The following is a 19,725-nucleotide window of genomic DNA, read 5'->3' as shown; positions in this document are numbered from 1 at the left end:
TGTAGACCATTATAGAACATATTATTGTCCCCGAAAAATGGGGGGTTGATTTAGCAATCTGTAATTAAGTTTTTGTTTCATCACTTTATCACTTAATTATGCTGTGTGAAAGTTATGCCGTATCTTCGCATTATAGAAAATATATTTGGGAATACTAATCATTCATACCAACAATACGGAAAAGTATGTAGACATTATTGAAAGATCACCAGTAACTAGTAGTTACTAGCAGGAGTTGAACAGCTGATGAAGGACATACTGTGTGGGGGGAGACAGCTGAACAAAGACCAAACAGAAGAGAATAACTGACATTTTTGGCATCTGAGCAGGACAAGTGGCACAGAAACTCAAACTGAATAGAAAAAAAAAGCAGAGAATGGCAGGAATGATGGCTGTAGATGTTGCCTTGAAAAAGTTATTATTGTGATCATGTGATCAGAAACAAGGATCTTTGACCGTCACTTTTGAGTATTAAGAGTCTGGAAAATGTGCTCATGTAAGTAGTTTCAGGAACCCAACACGAATAGAGTTGCAACACGCAGCAGGAACCAGCTCGGTCGTGTCTGCGGGATCACTTGGTGACGTGTTCTCTTTAGATTAGCAAGCGATCCAGAGAGATTGTTATTTCCTCTTCTGACTCTGACTGATGTTCTCCGCCGCATAAAGTCTTCAACGTCGGTGTTCACTGATCTGAGGCGTCAAGTGTTGAGGATTCAAAAGCTTTGCTGGTGTCAGTGCTCCATGTCACAAAAACAGACCTGTTGAAAGCTGATGTTCCACTTCCTCTTCAGGTCCTTCCTGCTTCAGCAGGAAGCTGAGTTGGGGGCCCATATGATGCCCTGCTCAATAATCCTCCCCAATGAAAACAGATGTTATTGGGAGGATGAGCGATCATTTATTTGTGTTTTTTAAATTCCCTACTCAGCTTGCAAAACCCATTTGAAACCCGCCACATTTTCTCTACGGCTCCTGTTGTCTAGACTTGACAATTGTTTTGGGCTTGTGGACATGTTGAGTCGAAGACGGCCTGATTTATGACTGCACAGCTCAGCTTGCATTCTTGGGTGGCTTCTTCCAGACATCCAAATCATAATCTTATCTTCTCAGCTGTCCATGGCCATCAAGTCGGGGGACGGACGTTTTTTACTGACCACGCGTGTCCAACTCTTGATTAAACACACCCAAATTTGCTATGTGGGGAACTTGTAGCCTGGTCGGCCTCCTCGGCAGCTGAGCACTCAATTGTGCATTACTCAACCCCCTGCTGTGTTTGTTCAGGGGGGTGTAACCTCCTAAGCAATTGTACGGGATGCTTTCCAATGCCGCTCATCGGTGGTATTAACTGCCAGTCCGTATCTAAATGAGAAATACAAGGTTTTCTCAGTTTACTACGGCCAAAGTGTATGTAAGTCTCCCGGATTGCCAGCACAGAAGTCAGGTGAGCAAATCTCGATACCGTCGGTGTGGAAAATGCTCTTCAAAAGATTTTTAATGTTTGGATTTGTTCTTCACTTTTGTTGAACAGAAAAAATATGTTTTAGCGGTTGAGATCACTTTCTGACCACACATTGAGCTAGCGAAACTTTTGGGTCTAAAAAGCTTGAGTCAAAAATTCATTATTGCTGTTCTAGATGATAAAAAAAAAAAAGAGAGCTCACTGAAAATGAAAGTTTCCAGTAAAGCTCTTCATGGTACTAGATGTTCTCTTTAAGACTGTGTTAAGCATTGTACATATGCCATTCATTTAATTTGTTCCACTGAGTTATCAGGTTCCAAGTTTACATGTAGTCTAATGACTCATATAGCTTTGGTACTTTAAGCTTAGTTCCCAGTCCCACTAAGCTTTATTTCTGGACTCCAGGTTCAAGGTCAATTGCATGTAGAAAAATGAATGATGAAATGAATGAATTTCTAATGTGGTATGATGGTTAATGTGTACTGTCACCAACTGAGAAAGTAAAATATGGAGAATAGATTCAGGAAGCTCGCGGGATCTCTTCAAGATCTACAGTATTTGTAGCCCGTTTATGGAGCAAGGAATCATTTTTGTTCATTTTATTATAAGTAGTAATGGATGCCAGTCTTATTGGTTATTCATAGCCTTTTAGTCTGCTGTATTGAGTTAACAGTGTCTGTTCATTCCACCATGTTGAAAACTGAAAAGCTAGCTCGACTACACAGACTTTTCATCTTGTTGACACGCAATTAGTTGCTAGGTGATTTGAGCTCATGTAGAAAATGCGGCGTGGAAGCATTGCTCGAGTTCCATCTTGAAGATTGATCACGTCGCTTGTTGTCACTCCCGCCTCCCATCAATCAGCTGCCGTGTGAAGGAAACACTTGGCTCCCATCTTAGACGGCAAACATTCGTTCTCCACTCGTATCCTTGGAGTTCCCGGCCGTCGTTTTTTGGGGCCCCCGTGTCACGTCCATGGTTTCTTGCAATTGCCACTTAGAGGTCACGGCATGGGCCTCTGGGTCTTTGTTTTGGCCCACAATGGCTCTATTCTCCAACAGCGGCGAGGTCTTCTAAAAACTGCAAGACATTGGACACCATTGTGACTCATGGTAACATGATGCAGACGCATGGGAGCGTCTGTGTGTGTTCATTGCAACTTACTTAACTAAATGACTTCTCAGATGCTCACGCTTAAAGTGTTACTTGAAGTAGTAAAGCGGCTGAGATGTTCTAGCAACGTTAGCATTACACCAAAAATGGTGTTGCTAGGGGTGCTGGATGTTATTAGCTGACTGTTGATTTCATCATTTCGTATTGGCAAGGTAGTCAATGACATCAGACTTAACAAGCATTACAAAGCCTCAATTCAGTTCAACATTTTCTTTTATGGCCTACTGGAAAGCCCCAGTCCGAAGGGGAAACAAATTGTTGTAAAGTTCTTGTCTGTCCATGCATGTACTAAGTAGCCTATCACGTGCTCAGTTTTTACAGAAGGCTGGAATCTTCACCTACTTTCACACCATATAGATAAGCGGTGGGCAAACGTTTGTGCACATTTGATTGTTAAAACTGACAGATGAGTGAGGCCATTCGTAGATGAGGTTAAAAAAACTAATTAATAATAATAATAATAATGTTTTGGGTAAAATTGTGTCTGTAAAATATGTAATATTGTTTATTTAGGCACGGTCAGAAAACGTGGTTGTTTTGGAAAGAGGTTAAAAGTGTGATGGAAAGAATTATCCTCAAATCTGTTATAATATAATATAATAAGTTGTGTAGGTTATGAACAATCTCTCTTTCATGGAAGAAATATCATGTAATAGACCAACATTGGACCAATTGGTCAATCAGATGTCATCAACACTTCTATTCGAAAGAATTACACGTGTTAAAAGACACATTTGAATCAATCTGGATTTTGGAAGCTGTTTAATGAAGATATAATTTGATTATATTTATGATTATTTCAATTGTATATGAATTGATAGGGCACTTGTTCGTGTTAGTGTTGGTGGGTAGTGTCTTTTGTTTTTGTTTTTATTATGCAAGCTTCCGACAAAATCTTGTTTTGCATTTGTGTTTTTCTAAAAGAATTATAAAAAATGTTATGCCCAAAAATGTATAATAAGTTTTATTATCATTAATTAACCTATTATTTGATGTAAAAATGGCATGTTTTTAATTTTTTACCTTTTGATTGAGTCATGATTAAAAATACTTTTTAATTATTTAGTTTTAGAAATAGATGAATGGATTTCAGCATTCTGGATAGTAAATAGAAAAGTCATAATTTGTTCAAAGGACACAGACACTGCCATTCTCAAATGCATTTTAAATGTAATGTTGAATTCAGGAGCGTCTGTACATGTATTCGCGTTCCATTATTCTCTCAGACTGCAATCAAGAAATGGAACAATCTTACCAAGAAAAATCAATGTTTCAATATTCAAATTAGAATATGTTTACATTTGTTTAGTTTAACTTGGAAGGCGCGAGTACCGATACTAGGTAACGGGCCGATACCAGGGCTTATGTCAATGTATCGGTATTTGCGATGTGTGCCCATTTTATGATCAGGAAGAACAAATTATAAGAATAGAAAATGAAGTCTTTCTTGGGTATCGGTGCTTGGTATTGGTATTGGTGACTACTCAAGAGTTGACTACTCAAGTTTTGTGTAGTCTATTAATTAAGTACTGAAGCATCCAACATGTTTCTCATTTTCTCCAGACTTGAGTGGTCACGTGCATTGCCATGATTGGAATATTCCGCATTTGTGCGTTGTCCTTCAGCTGATAGCAATCAAAAGCAGAAGAGAGAAACCAAAAAGTACAAGAGTGAGGAAAAGTTTCCGAGGAGGCCTCATTTTTTCCACGTAGTCATTCCCAGGAAACACATGAAGGGACACGTTTTTGTGTTGAACCTTGAACTGTCAATGTGGAATAACTAAGTGTGAGGGACACTTGTAGTCAAGGAGCAGTGACGAGGCAAACTTGCATGCCTAAACCCTTAATAGTAAGCAGGGCCATATGCTACTGACTGCTTTTTTTTCTCCTCGTAGAAAACGTGAGTTGCTTGTAATCGGATCTGGTCTGTGGTGAGCTCATGTCGGAGGCCTGCCAGCGGTCCACCCATGCAGTCGCATGTGGCTCCCTCACATTAACCTCCTAAAAGTCACAATCCGTTTAGTTGTAGCAGCTTCAACAAGTGTGTTTGTGTATACAAGTTAGTATGAAGTTTATGTTTATGACGTATCCAACTTTTTGTCTTCATAGCAACCAAAGTAGCAACGATGGACCTGAGATAACATCAGCAGCCAGTCTACCTTGTGTCCTGGTCTTGCTCTGGACCTGAAACCCCAGGATGGCAGATCCCACCGTGCTAAGCTCCGATTCGGCGGGGGTCGGCAGTGCCGAAGTGGACGTCTGTAGCTTGGAGATAGAGCGGAAGTATGAGATCATCCCTGCTGTCATCTGCTCCATGTGTTGCCTTTTTGGCATCATCTACTGCTTCTTTGGTGAGAAACAAACTCGTGTAGGCCCCCACATTACACGCATGCTAGGGATGGGAACACTAATGTCAGGTTCACACATTTTAGAACAACACAATTCTCGTGTTTTTGGCCCTAAAGGACCGCAATAGATTTTGAAATGAAATAAATTGTGTTTTAAGTGGAGACTTTCAACTTGAGTGAGATGTTATTTATATCCAAATCAGGTGAACGGTGTAGGAATTATAAGTTTACCGGTTGGCTACATGCCTCCCACTTTTTAATGCCCTCAAACGTCTGCAGCACTGCTTGTTTCATTTCAAATATATTGTGGTAGCATTCAGAGCCAAAAACATTAACATTGTCAGTAGGGCTGTCACTATTGAATCTTCTTAAAACTCAATCCACTAAGGTTCGACTTAAATTGAATTGACTGAGTGAAATAAGTATTCAAACACTAACAAAATTAGCCTATGCTAAATTGTTAGCAATCGCGATTAGCTTTAGCGCGCTAGCGATTACCATTTAAGGTAAACCAAACACCAACTACCATTTAGTTCACACACACATCATTATATGTACATTACACGTGTAATAGTGTCTTAAAAATCACTTACAGACGATGCTTTAACATTATTCTATGAGTAAACAAGGGTAGAGCTAGCTATTAGCTATTGTTCCTGTCTTCTTCTGGGCGTGCTTAGCTGATGACTGTCCTCTACTGGTTAAGTGGTGAACGCTTAAAACCGAGTGGCTGGATATATATTGGAATAATATTTACAACGCAAATTCTTTTTATGACGTTCAGAACTTTCTTTCTTGTGTTTTGGTTAAGCTCAATGTCCTGTATCATCTTGAATAGAAACTTACTTAAGTACTAAGTCAGTGAACGTTTTAAGCAGGCAAATTACTTCTGTCATTCGACCACTAGATGGGGCACTAACAGAATAAATAAAGATCAGATCACAGCCACCATTTAATGTCTGTGGATAAAAGATGGACGGCCCAAATATGGTTCAGGCGGAGCTTCGAGGCAGAAAATTATAGTCAACTTATCCAATTTGGTCGACCTTTTTTCTCTGCCCTTATTATCAGTGTCCCAAAATTTACCGTATTTGACTTATAAATAGCGAACGGTTAGCCATGACGATGCAATATGAACTCAATCCCCGATGATGCATCCCTTTTGTAGGTTACCGTTGCTTCAAGGCGGTCATGTTCCTGTCCGGTCTGATGTTCGGCTCCGTCATCATCTTCCTGCTGTGCCACAAGGAGCACGTTCTGGACACCCAGCTCAGCGTGGAGGCCAGCGCCGGCATCGGCCTCGGGATCGGCCTGCTCTGCGGCCTGGTCACCATGATGGTCCGCAGCGTGGGCCTCTTCATGACGGGCCTGCTGTTGGGCCTCTTCTTGGCTCTGGCCACCCTGCTGCTCACTATGCAGTTTTACACGCCCACCACGGTTTGGGTCCCCCTGGGCACGCTGCTGGGATCGGCCATGCTGTTTGCCGTTCTGACGCTGCAGTGGCAGAAGCTGTTCACCATCCTCTCCACGGCGGTTTTCGGCGCCGCCACCATGACGGTGTGCGCCGACTATTTTGTGGAGATGCTGGCTTTAGTCAAACATGTGTACGGGTGCCTGCGCCTGTCACCGGGGCCGCCACTATGCTGGTACAGCTTGGTCATTCTGGGCATCTGGCCCGCCCTCAGCATCATCGGAGTTCTGGTCCAGTGGAAACTGACGGATGGCAGATTCTCCCACACGGATGGTGAGGATGGAAAAGCCTGATGGCCAGTGGATGCTGTGATGCTAACATTTGCCCTCTTTTTTTTAGTGGTTTTAAGTCGGCGTCAGAAGAGAGTGCAACTGATGCGCATTCGAGAGAAGGACGCTAGGAAGCGACAGCAGGCAGGTGGGCAGGAAGGCACGTACCGCCGTAAAGCCACCCCAGTGAAACGTTACGCTGGGGACCTTCTGGCGCCGGTCAGTGTCACCCAACATGGCGTGTGCTGTCGTCACTATCTATTTCACAACTTGTCTCCTTCAACTTGATTTTCTACTCTCTTAAAAACAATTGGGTCAAAATGAACACAAATTGGGTAATAAAGGGACCGACCCAACATTTTGGGTTATTCAGGCAACCCTAAAATGTTGGGTCAAATGAATAACCCACAAATCAACCCAAGGTCAAATGAATAAACCCAATTTTGGGTTGTTTTATTTTATTATTTTAATTTGACACCACATTTGGGACTAAATACCTCAATAAGTTGGGTCAGTTCATTTTTTACCAAATTTAATTGGGTCATTCAACTAACTAAAAAAGTTGGGTCAAGTGAATAACCCGCAAAAAAAAAGTGAGTTGATTTTTGGGTTATTAATTTAATTGGGCCAACTTTTAGGGTTAAATAGCTCAAAAAGTTGAGTTGGTTCATTTTTGACCCAATTCATTTGTGTTATTCAACTAACCCCAAAAATGGTTTTGATTTGTGGGTCACCAATGAATCAATTAATCAATCAATTAATTTGGATTATTAAACTAACCCAAAAAGTTGGGTCAAATGAATAACCAACAAAACAACCCAAAAACGGGTTTGATTTGTGGCTTATTAACTTAATTTACCCCAACTTTTGGGTTGAAATACCTGGGTCAAATGTTTTGTGGGTTATTAATTTAATTTGACCCAACTTTTGGGGTTAAATAACTAGCAAAAAAAAGTTGGGTTGGCCCATTCTTGACTCAATTAGGGTTAATTTTGACCTAACCGTGTACTTCTTCATTTTGGAATTTAGTACAGTGGACTCTCAGAACTCAAACTGTTCTAGGAGGCTGTTCATCCTGATTTGGGCAGGACAGTGTCCTAGTGGTGTACTCAAATGAAGACATGTGCTATAGAAAATAGTTTGCTGAATCATCAATCTGTTTGAGTTCCGAGGGTCCACTGCTTACGTCTCCTGATCACAACGATGTAGTCAAGCTCAAACTGTCTCTGCATGTTCCTCAGAGCTACCTGCAAAGTCTGCGGGACAGACAAATGGGCACCGGCACCTCCCTTAGCAGCCAGAGCACCGCCAACCACACCATGATCGACTTGGACTGTGATACGGGCTCCACGGTGCCCCTCACAGCTACAACCCCTGTCGTCAGGGTCTGAGCACCGTGATGTAAATTAAAAGAGAAAAAAAAGGGACATTGTGATTCTGTTACGTGCTTGTGATGTTCTGAAGAACCTGTGAGAATGTTTTGTTGTTTATCTGCGTATGAAAAGAGGGATGCTGGGTTTTTTTTATTGGAAAAGAAGAACATTTAAAGCCACTATGACAGCGGTGCTTCTCAGAGGAACAAGACACGAACCGTACAAGGTCTTACCATTTCCTCGCATCGTGTATTGATTACAAAACAGAGCCCGAGGTGCGTTCCGATCAGGCGGTAAATCTGACGTACTGTACTTCCAATTTGAGTCACATCGCCATTAAGTGTTGCGTCGTTACTGTTTAACATTGAAGGATGCGTGATTTGATTTTCTTTAGTTGCAGTGTGTCAGGAGAGTGAAGTCAAACACGTGAAGCAAAATGTTACATTACAGTCAGTTGTGTTTGCATAAAAGTTGTTTTTAGGCTGCACTCAGATTTTTCGTGAAGTTTTAGCTCGTCAAACGTTATAATTTATTTGTCATACAACCATCATGGTAGTGATGATTAAAAAGCGTGTCAATTGGTAGCCGTCTTTTTTACTTTAGACAATTCAATGTGTTACCTGAATTTGTACATACATGTTGATAGAAATGAATAAAATACATGTTTGATACTTAACAGTTCAATGAGTGCCATTGTTTTGTTCTCTTTGGGCTCTTAGCAACCAGACCTTTCTCAGGCAATAAAGAGGTCATTGGAAGGATTTCCTATTCTGGAGTTGGTCGTAGCTGCCATGCTGTGTGCAGCCAAGATTTTTTTCTAGTTGCTCACTCACACAAGGCAGCAGGAACAAAACAGCCTTTCATTTAATTCTCGTCTTTCTGTCCCTCTCATGAGTCTTAGCATCACAACGCTATTTTTGCTGTTGCTTCTGGCATCATATTGATTTTATTTGTGCAAAAATATCAGAAGATACAATGACGGCTTGTGCTGTTTCCCCGTGCACAATGGAAGCACTGTGAATCAAAAAGTTCAGTACACTCCCACGTTACGTCCTCTTCAAAGTATACTCATAATCTGACATGTAGCAAAAAAAACAAACAAACTGGCCTCTCTTTAATTTACTCCTAACATACAAAATCATTCATCATTTTCACAGTCACAAAAGTACAACATGGTGAAACTGTCCTTTCAAAAAATGCCCCATGGAGCAGCTCCCGGCAATTTGGTGTCTGCTGCCCCCTGTCGAGCGGCCCTCAGCATCCCATCCAGCGCATTTCCTTACTCAGTGGGTATCCTCTGTCCACCCTCAGCTGCTCATTGACACGCCAGTAGTCGTCTCCCTTGAAGAAGTACACCCTGCCGTTGGTCCAAGTGAAGGCGGCGTCCGGGCTGGAGGGTGCGCCGGTGAAGAGCATGGACAGCGGCCTTGGAGTTAATATGTTGTACTTGAGCTCATCCCACTGCCAGAAATTAGAGCCCTGCAAGTAAAGTGGAAGTATAGTACGCTCCGTTTGAGCACTTGAATGAGGAGCACGCTCAAGATTTGTACCTTGATGAAAATCAGCTTCCTGTTCTTGTGCAAGTACAACGCTGCGTCAATGTTAGGAGGGATGCGCTGCATTTTCTTTGGGTAGCCGTAGTCCAGCACAAAGCCAGTGTAACGCCACACTTGGTTACCTACAGCAGCAACAAAATGGCTGACAAAGTTGCCATACTACATTCCGTGTACATGTCCTCCCCGTAAATTTCGTCGACTGCAGGATTCTCGAGTGGTTCACCTTTAAGAAAGTACGTCTTATCGGTCCGTGGCGAGTGCACCGCTGCATCCATGTCCCCTGGGAGCTCCTGCCACAGCCTGTCGATCCTTACTGGTGTGTTGTGTCCCAGATCGGAGATGGTCCACATGTACTTCCCGCTGAAAGCAATGGTCTTCACCCAAGGACCTGATTGGATGAAAAGAAACATCCTAAAGATCTGGGACATATTTTAAGATGGAGGAAAAAGGCAGCTACACCTAATGCTAAACGCTAACACCGTAATCTCTACCCTTATCATAACCCTTATGGTTAACTTATAACTGGTGTTTGCTGCCTCGCATCGTACCAAGCATGATGGCATCTAGTGTGGCCTTGCACGGGTCAGGGATGCTCTCAGTCTCACTGCTGCCTTCAGTAGGAAAGACATCGTCTGGGGTTGTTGGACTTTGTAAAGTGGCAGTGGTGCGTTTGCCTGGAACAACAAAAATAATGAGCCTTTAATAATAACTCTTTATTTGTCAAAATAAATAAATAAATCAGCAGTGACAAGATAATATTTTGTCACGGTGATAACTTCATTATTTTCCACGTACAATTATCTTTAAAAACACATTTTTCCAATTAGTGTCGACTGAAGATGACATCACGTGTGCTCGAGAGTCAGGAAGCACGTAACGACCAATCATGGCTCAGTTTGCTAACGTTACATGATCAAACCCAGAAAACAGGTGAGCCGTGATTGGTCGTTACCTGTTTCTTGAGCACGGCTGATGTCATCTTCAGTCAACAGCAAGTGGCAAAATGTGTTTAAAAAGGTATTCATTGTACAAAAACAACTAAGTTACCAAATTAATTCTTAAATTAACAAAATATTTACTTTTTACTCCTGGAAATGGTTAAATGAGTCAAGTATCCCTTTAAGAACAGGATCCAATTGATAAATTTGTGTGATAGATAGATAGATAGATAGATAGATAGATAGATAGATAGATAGATAGATAGATAGATAGATAGATAGATAGATAGATAGATACCAAGCTAGCTAGCTAGCTAGCGAGCTAGCCAGCTAACTAAATAGCAGTAGCTAGCTAACTAGATAGATAGATAGATAGATAGATAGATAGATAGATAGATAGATAGATAGATAGAAGAAAAAAATCATTATTTTTCAAAATTGTTCATCCCTAAGACTACAACAGCACTGAGCACAGCCATTGCATTCCATACCGTCTACTGAAGTGGCCTGTATACAGTATTTACAGTAGAGTATGTTTCAATCGGTAGCATTGGACGACTCACCATACAGTGATTGGATGCCTTGCACATCATCGAAGTGCAGCTTGAAATTGCTCCGGTAACCGATATAGACGGCGGCCATGAGGGCGTTTCTGTACTGAGAATGACCCAAGCCGAGAGCGTGGCCGATTTCATGGGCTGCCACGATACGCAGATTAGAGCCGGAGTACATCCCCTCCGTCCAGAACTCATCGTCATCGAAGTGGACCACTCCAGTTTCTGGTGGCTCTGCGTGGGCCAGTACCTGACCTGCAGGGAGTAGATGATGATGATGGAGATGCAGCTACAATCCATTACAAAAAAAAACGGTCCGAAAAAAACAAGACTAACCACGGCCATCGAACGGGGTGCTGCAGTAGCCATCTCTCTTGTGGAAGGCGATCCTGATGTCACCTCTTCCATATTCAACCTCTCTGAAGGTCAAATCCGTCACGTGGCTCCAATACTTGAAAGCCTCCTGGATGGCTGTTTTCACCTGGGCCTTTGTCATGTCCGGTGTGTAATTGTAAATGCGGTACGTCAGATTCTTCTTCCTCCAGCGACCTGAGAAGATACGAATAGCATTGGTGGATATGTGAATGCAAACAGTGCATCACATCCGGGTCATGGCACCAATTGAAAAGTTCTCCATCTCCAAAATGATCTCTACTCTTGTACTATCTTAGCCACACCCACTTAGGAGTACAGCATAAACTAACCTAAGGAATGTGCTGTGTATATTCCTATTTGTGACTCCACGGTCTTAACTGGTTTCAACTGGTAAGTGTGCAGAAGGATTGGAAGATGTAGAACCAGGAGGAAGCAACACAACGGCCTAGCTCAAGTGTCACCTATGTGCCAAAGAATCCTAATCTAACAACAGAAAATATATAATAATACTACAGGCACGTATTTTTTTTTACACACTGCGAAGAACAATTTATGGTGGTCTTACACCAAAAGATTTTCACAGTCTCAGACATGAGTATGGTTTAGAGAAGGGGTGGGCACACTCAGTCCGCGAGGGCCGGAGTCCTGCAGGTTTTGCATGTTTCCCTTCTCCAACACAGCTGATATATGATCAGCTCATCAGCAAGCTCTGCATAAGCCTGATAATGATCCAGTTGATTGGAATCAGCTGCGTTGGAGCAGGAAAACATCCAAAACCTGCAGGACTCCGGCCTAGAGGCATCTCAGCCCGCTCCCTTCATCTTGATAGTTTAGTGTGAGATGGTAATCTCACACTAAACTCTATGACTAGTCTTTAGATGTGAGCTAATGTGAGATGGTAGTCTTCCAAGAGTCTTTTCTGAACCTTCTCAAAGTCTTCTGATGTAAGCCCAGCAGTAGACTGCGGCAGTGCTGAGTGACCGTCTCCATTTATATCCTCACGTCTGTAATATAGCGCCCCCAGGTGGCCAATGGGGAAAGTACATTATTTCTAATCAATTTAATTAATACACCATATATAATAATATACAGTATAAAATAACAGTTTAGATTAGCTATAATGAAGTAAACAATTATTTAATACATAACTAAACAAATAATAATAATTAATTCACAATATCCTGTATGTAAAACAGTTTATTTTACTAACATTTTTATTTTACTATTTACAAAAAAAACTGTTATTATTTTATATTAATAGATGTAGCCTATAAAATAAACAATTATTTTTCAAAACAACAATACACACCCCTTCAATTTCTATATGCTAATCCTGGTCAGGGTAATAAGCGGCCAAACATTCCCATTCTCAACTCCAGTGAAATCAAATTTTGTGCAGCTTCGACATTAAGACTCATGGCATAATAATCACCCAATACTCTGTATTTGTGCTGTTTCTTGTTGAAAGGGTCCTCCAAGCCACAGCGAGGCTGCCGCATTACAGCCAGTGTGGCCTCATCCAACTCTCCACTGATGGGCAGCTCGTTCACCCTCTGGAAGACCCTGGAGACATGAAAAATAAATCAATTAAATTAAATAAACATTCAAACTATGGTCGGAGGGAGAGTTGACAAATGGCCGTCACATTACGCTGTCAAAGTTAACTAATTACTTAATCAGAAACATTTATCGCATTAATCATGTACTAACGCAGATTAATCACACTATTAACTTTGACCACAGATGATCCTTTAGTTGACAGCGGATGGTTATGTCAAAAGGTAGCACAGGTTGTGTTTGTGCAATAAACATAACTACATGCATTAAAGTAAAGCATTTAATAAATGCTTGCGTATGACATTCAGAATATTTGTTCATGTCAAACTATCGGGGTTATTTTTTTTTCCCATTTTAAATTATGCAAGTAATTAACTGATTACAAAAAGAGGAGGATGACCGTGTACAGTGGATACATTTTTTTGAAGATGTCCTCATAACATTAAATGTAGAAAAAATTTACACATAACAGGGGCTCTTTAAATTTGGCGGGCAAAAGAATTTGATTAAAAAAAAAAGGCAAAATCCAAAATATGAAAAAAAATATTTTTTTCCATGTAACCTTTATTTAACCAGATTGGTCCTGTTAAGATTAAAAACGTATTATTCAAGAGAGACCTGGCCAAGACAGGCAGTAACAAAATAACATTTTCAGACATACAGTACAGAGTGAGGCAAATTTAAAATTCACAAAGCATTTGGGATTAAACGATCAACAAATTATTCAAACAGCCAAGCTAAAAACATCAACATTAATAAATATTGAGGAGAGAAAAAAAAAGAAAAGAAATGCAGGGATTGACTGTAGTTTTAAGTTGTGATATCACATATCACCACTAGATGGCAGACATGTCTTAGTTTTGCTGACATTTGTTCTTATACTACCACATTATTATTATTATTATTATATTTACAGATTTGGAATGATATGCAGGACTTAGATAGTATTGTACCTGAATAATATTACATTTTTGAGTGACTTGATCTAACTGTGTTTTTACCTCATGTTGTTACCGGTAAGTGGTTTTATGCCATACTTATTTCATGCAAGATCGAGAGCCTTTTGCACTGGCGGGAAAATACAATGTGATTATTATTGCTTCGTTCAAACCCTTTGTTGTTGAGTTAGGAAAGTGGATCTATTATTTGGTTATTACTAGTAATGAGCAGCAAAAGAGATGCAAAACATTAAGAATTTGCCATTCAAATTACCTGAGAGCTTCTTTGACCTCCTCCAGGTAAGTGGGATCCTGTGGCTCAGTGGGCTCATTCAGGTAGCCATACTGCTTCAAATAAGCCTGTGATGTACAGAAACAAACTTTGGAATTGTAGTTCAAAGAGCACACTTTATAGCATCTTACCTGTGCCTCATCCAGTTCCGTCCACTGCACCACTTCGCAGAGTGCTCCGCTGCAAGCGAGCACCGCGACCACCACAAGTAGCCCGCTATGCTTCATTTTTGTTTTCCACCCGAAAGTCCACAATGGAGTACTTGGCCAGTGGAGGCAGCGGCACTTTTAAAGGGGGCCTGGCGTTTGTGACTCAGCCCTGTGGAGACGATGAGACATCGGAGAAGAATGCAGATTTGAGGAACAGGCTGCACTAAATCTGCGAGTGTGTGTGTGTTGTCTTGTCCAGCTGTTCCCAGAAGAGTCACAGCACTCGTCAATGCTGTGCAAGCATGTGTAGTCAACAGGTTGCAGGCAAGGCCTAGCAGGGGAACTCTCGAGGTTGCATACTAAGGCAACCTGCAAAAATCATTTAAAATCTAAAATTAAATTTTCATAACAATCTGCTATGTCAAAAATAATAAGCCAAATCAAACATTTTCTTTACAATAATATGTTCTATGTGGTCCCACTAGTCAGCATTCTGATTAATATTATGCTTGTGAAATATGAATTAAGCCACAAAACGGCCACTCGTTTTCAATTTACCGACTGAAAATGACATCACAGTTAATCAGGGCTCAACTACTAACGACCATTCATTCACAGGTCACCTGTTTTCTGAGTTTGGTCATGTGACGTTCGCATGCTGAGCCATGATTGGCTGTTACATACGGAACAACTGGTGATGTCATTTTTCAGTTGACAGCAAATGGCAAAATGGCCGCCCCTTGAGATAGGTAAAAACAGGTGGATTTTGCTACTTAATTCCTATTTCACAAACATAATTTTAATCGGAATGCTGTGTTTAGACTAGTGGGGCAGCACAGAACATATTGTAAATATATATATTTTTTACTCTTGTCAGACACATGACACAATCACTATGGTAACAACGAGAACCAAGATCGATAAGCTAAGTGGCCTGTTTCACCTTTCTTTGGGAAGAAGCATTCAATTCCTATAATTGTGCAACCAAGACAGACACACTGCTTAGTTTTAATACAGAAATATTTGTTTGATTTTATTGTTTTCTCTTTATTACATGTTAATGTTTGTTTTTGTTCTTGTTTAATGGCCGCAATTCTCAGCAGCACATACACCATCGACCATTCATGAATGACTCATTAGTTTTGACTTTATACTCTAAAACCAAGATTCTGTACTCATGACATTTTGATTCATCTATTCTGCGTACCCCAATGTTCACACAGCAATGAGTCACAGACAACAAATGAGTAAAAATGCATTTTTACAAGTCAAGTCCACTTGGATAAGCGGAAATTTAGTGTCTATGACAGTCTTGAGGAACATCAGGACTAACATATGGTGATGTGCAGGAGGTTGCACAACGTGCGTGTAAACAAAACAACGGGTATTATTTGAGGCCTGCAGCCAAAATAACCAAAATACCCAAACAGGATGTGGCTAGAATTCTCAGAAGTTGTCCTCATTTTGCTTTCACATCCCTCATAAACGGAAGCCGCATCCACACATTACATGTAAGCGCTTAGATGAGCACCTTGATGCCGATCTTCGGTGTGAACGCTTGCATTTTGCTGTTTGGGACCCCTCTAGTCGGCAAAAGTGGAAGCCCAGTGTTATCACACAAAAAAAGTTTATTGAGCTTGCAAAAGCCAGAGAATGTATCACCTGCATGTTAGTGCAATCTTGTCGGTTAGTAGCACATAACGGAAGCCAAAGCAAAGCAACTTTTACCCACCAGCAAATAAATCATCAGTAACTTAAAAGCTCTTTATTCATCATCTTCAATGATAATGAACATTTCCCATAAAAACAATTACTGGAAACAAGCCAGTGTTAAATTTTAGTGGGTATTCCGCAGTCAACATCTTCACTGATCATTCATATGACACATTCCAATAATCCAAGATTCTTTCAAAGAATTAAAACTTTAATATTCCTGTGATTTTTTTTTTTTTTACACAATAATGGACAGCTCCATTTATATCAGCTCTGTGTTCTCTTCCTATTGACACACATGATCAATTTCAGCAATTGAGACCAGAGCCGAAATGAAAAGGTAAGCCTTGTCTCTCATTACATTAGTTAACGTTTCCAAATTCAAGTAGAACTCCAATAAGGACGAGTTAGAAAATAGCTTTTCTTTGTTACAAATAAAAATGCTAAACACTGACTTTACTTATAAATATGACCAAAGTGTGACTGACTTATAAAAAGCCGTTTGAGCATCTAAACATGTGGACAAAATTATTGGTACCCTCCATTAACGGAAGAAAAGCCCACAGTGGTCACAAGAAAAAAAATTCGAATAAAAAGTAACCAATGAAACTCAGATATTGCCTTTGAATTACAGTTCACTAGAATTATATATATATATATATATATTTAGGTAAACTCATGAAACAAGCCTGTAGAAAAAATTGAAAATAATTGGACCATAGGGAAATTAGTCTCATGTCTTCGGAGATAAGAAAGGAAATTATAGACCATCACGTAAAAAGCAAAGGCTAAATACCTGTACGCTAAAAAAAAAAAAAGAACACTGTCCTTAGTATGAAATCTAGAAGAGGCTCTGTAATGTTCTGGGGCTGCTTTACTACATCTGGCACAGGGTGTCTTGAATCTGAGCATGGTACAATGAAAATATCAGGACTATCAAGACATTCTGGAGAGAAATGTGCTATCCGGTGTCAGGAAGCTTGGAATCAGATGCAGGTCATGGGTCTTGCAACAGGATGATGACCGGCAAAGAGCAAAATATTGAAGAATTTTTGAAGTGGCCTTCTATGAGCCCTGATCTAAATCCTATTCAACATTTGTGGTAGAAGCCCTTCATTTAATTTTAAAACACTTGGGAGTAGGTTGCTGTTGAAAAGTGGACCAAAATACCGGAGGTGGCATTTCGTCAGTACTGACGGAGGTTCTGTCAATCCGGTGCTGCCATATTGTATCGAGGTCGCCTACAGATGACGTCACGCTACAGGATTGGCTGGAAATTGTCCGTTTACAATTGTTCAATAAAGTTATATGAATGAAATGTACCAGATGTGATCGGGCTGCCAGATTGTTTTGGGGGTCACCTACTGATGACGTCACGGTCACGATACAGGATTATCTGGAGATGATCCGTTTACAAATGTTCAATAAAGTTATTTGAAGAAAAAAAAATCCGGTTGACGTCAAAACATTGAATAGGAAATATTAAAAATGTAATACAAAATATATGGACTGAAAGTGTCAAAAATGTAAATATACCTAAGAATATAAAAGCAGGATACTTTAAGATTGAAGCTACAAAAAAAAATAGATTGAAGCGCCTTTGAGCTTGCCAATGATGTCATTACAGCGGCTCTAACGAAACGCACGTTTCAGACGTGGTTTCTTTCTTTGTTTTTTCAAGCAGTTCACGTATCACAATAAATCACAAAAATAGTTTCAATGATAATAGGAACACATTAGCAATCTAATCTTGACAATATTTGTCACAGCTCAGGCAATTATTTTGTGTATTTATGATTTAATCAATCTATTTTATTATTTATTCAATATTTCAAGCTTTTATATTCTTAGGTTTATTTACGTTTTTACAATTTCAGTCCATACATTTTATTACTTAAATTACATCTTTAATATTTTTTTCCCCAATGTTTGAAGTCAACTGGATCATTTCCAGCCAATCCTGTAGCGTGACGTGTTCGTTAGGCGACCCCGATGCGATCTGGCAGCCCGATCACGTCTGGTACCGACACCGGCACCCCTGAGAGTGAAACGGACCAAAGCGAGCACACTTCAATCCTAGCTGTATGCCACCCAGCCCCTGGACAATCCTGAGGACTGAGTTGAAGGAGACAGAGGACTCTAGGGACCAGAAAAAGACTGAGGCCATCGGGGAGCTAAAGGCCTCAAGAACTGTGAAATGGAAGACAAAAATATTTGTAATCATATTTTAAATTGTAATTTAGTGAGACGGAAGCAAAAAGTAATATCAAGTTATTTCCAGGACCACTGTGGATTTCTTTTTCATTAACAGAGGGGCACCAACAATTTTGTCCCCTTGTGCATGCAATATCCTTGCGATCCAGCTTGTACTTTGTCCTCACGAGTCCTCACCTGAGGCGTCCCGCCCGCCCGCCCGCATCCTGCCCCGCCCACATCCTGCCCCGCCCACTAGTGCAGACAATGAGCGTAATAATACATGTACCTTTAATCAATGCTCAAGTTGACTTTCTAGACAGACTCTTGATTTGGTCATTCCAATTGTTGTTAAAAAATGATCTTCTCAATTTGGCACAGTCATAGACCGGAAGCATTCTAAATCAAACAACAGTCTGATGATGACGATGATGAAGTCTATTCTTCATCATCACTGATGGTGACCTTCACCCTGTGCCAGGCGTTACTCAGCACCCCTCTCAGGTTCCAGATGGGAGCCACCGTGTCGGGCTGCATGTTGTAGCTGTTGTCCACCGCCTTGCAAACGATCTCCAGCTGGCGGGCCTCCGGGGGAAGCGGCGCCGTGATCTCCCAAAGCTTCCACGCCCAGGCTTTCCCCAGCGGCGGCGGCGAAGGCTCAGGAGTTTGTCCCTTGTCGCCGTTCCTCAGCTGGGCCACCTGCCAGGTCTTCCCGCCGTCCAGGGACACGTCCACGCGCACCACTTCCCGTCCTCCGCCGCTCCACGCGTAGCCCTTCACCGTCACCTCTTCGCCGCCGCGGGGGACCACGGCGCCGTCCGCGGGCAGGGTGATGGCCGATTGGACGGGCAGCTCTTGGATAGCCGGCGCCGACTTAAAGTCGACGGTGTCCCAGTCGGTGGTGGGCGAGAAGCCCTTGTAGTCGTTCTGCTGCCAGTGGCTGCCGCTCTCCTCGGCGCTCACCGTGATCTTGGACAGCCACTTGACGTTGCGGGCGCCCACCGTTCCGGGCACCACCACACGCACGGGGAAGCCGTGGTCGGCCGGAAGAGGCTCGCCGTTCATCTCGTAAGCCAGCAGCACGTCGCCTTCCTCGCTCGTCGCCTTGTTTACAGGGATGGACGCGCCGTACGTTGTCCCCGTCACGTCTTGGTCCAGCCCCTCGAACTGCACGTGGCGAGCCCACCGTGCCACATCCGGACCGTAGCCAGCCGCCAGCAGCACGTCCCGAAGGCGAGCGCCGGCCCAGGTGGCGTTACTGATGGCGGAGATGCCCCAGTTCAATCCCTTCACCTGCTTGACCGCGTTCATCTCCGAGCGCCGGTTGCCTGCGCACTGCAGCGTTGCCGTGACCGTGTGTTTGGGGAAACG

The 19,725-nt window shown here is 41.7% G+C and overlaps 3 protein-coding genes and 2 long non-coding RNA genes across 7 annotated transcripts in view; 1 reads left to right on the top strand and 4 right to left on the bottom strand.

Moving 5' to 3' along the window:
• Positions 1-2,020: 2,020 nt before the first annotated feature.
• LOC144056883 (uncharacterized) lies at positions 2,021-5,670 on the bottom strand. The gene is made up of 3 exons (XR_013295131.1): positions 5,570-5,670; positions 4,788-5,020; positions 2,021-2,536 (listed from the first exon to the last, which is right to left on the bottom strand). It is a non-coding gene; the product is annotated as an uncharacterized LOC144056883 (long non-coding RNA).
• Positions 4,826-8,765, top strand: LOC144056882 (transmembrane protein 198-like). Of its 3 annotated transcripts, none has more exons than XM_077574006.1 (4): positions 4,826-4,979; positions 6,145-6,720; positions 6,787-6,864; positions 7,958-8,765. In XM_077574006.1, the coding sequence occupies exons 1-4, from the start codon at positions 4,826-4,828 to the stop codon at positions 8,008-8,010; spliced, it is 861 nt and encodes a 286-aa protein (XP_077430132.1). In that variant the 3' UTR covers positions 8,011-8,765. The 3 variants fall into 3 exon arrangements, with proteins under 3 accessions (XP_077430132.1, XP_077430131.1, XP_077430130.1); XM_077574005.1 differs by having other exon boundaries at positions 6,787-6,876; XM_077574004.1 differs by having other exon boundaries at positions 6,787-6,935.
• Positions 8,766-9,003: 238 nt separating this feature from the next.
• On the bottom strand, positions 9,004-15,016 carry mmp19 (matrix metallopeptidase 19). The gene is made up of 9 exons (XM_077574003.1): positions 14,431-15,016; positions 14,282-14,367; positions 12,945-13,075; positions 11,474-11,686; positions 11,147-11,392; positions 10,194-10,319; positions 9,869-10,033; positions 9,640-9,767; positions 9,004-9,568 (listed from the first exon to the last, which is right to left on the bottom strand). The coding sequence occupies exons 1-9, from the start codon at positions 14,524-14,526 to the stop codon at positions 9,344-9,346; spliced, it is 1,416 nt and encodes a 471-aa protein (XP_077430129.1). The 5' UTR covers positions 14,527-15,016; the 3' UTR covers positions 9,004-9,343.
• Positions 15,017-16,198: 1,182 nt separating this feature from the next.
• LOC144056899 (uncharacterized) lies at positions 16,199-18,586 on the bottom strand. Its single transcript, XR_013295137.1, has 2 exons — positions 17,523-18,586; positions 16,199-17,402 (listed from the first exon to the last, which is right to left on the bottom strand). It is a non-coding gene; the product is annotated as an uncharacterized LOC144056899 (long non-coding RNA).
• Positions 18,587-18,628: 42 nt separating this feature from the next.
• suox (sulfite oxidase) overlaps positions 18,629-19,725 on the bottom strand; it is a 7,402-nt gene continuing 6,305 nt past the window's right edge. The window contains exon 6 of the mRNA XM_077574025.1: positions 18,629-19,725. This exon is cut by the window's right edge and continues 288 nt beyond it. Within this exon, the coding sequence (XP_077430151.1) occupies positions 18,793-19,725 (933 nt within the window). The 3' untranslated portion in view covers positions 18,629-18,792.

Source organism: Vanacampus margaritifer, chromosome 8, assembly GCF_051991255.1.
Source record: "Vanacampus margaritifer isolate UIUO_Vmar chromosome 8, RoL_Vmar_1.0, whole genome shotgun sequence".
Lineage (NCBI taxonomy): Eukaryota > Metazoa > Chordata > Actinopteri > Syngnathiformes > Syngnathidae > Vanacampus > Vanacampus margaritifer.
Note: the sequence above shows the minus strand (reverse complement) of the source record. Positions and strands in the feature narration are given on the sequence as shown.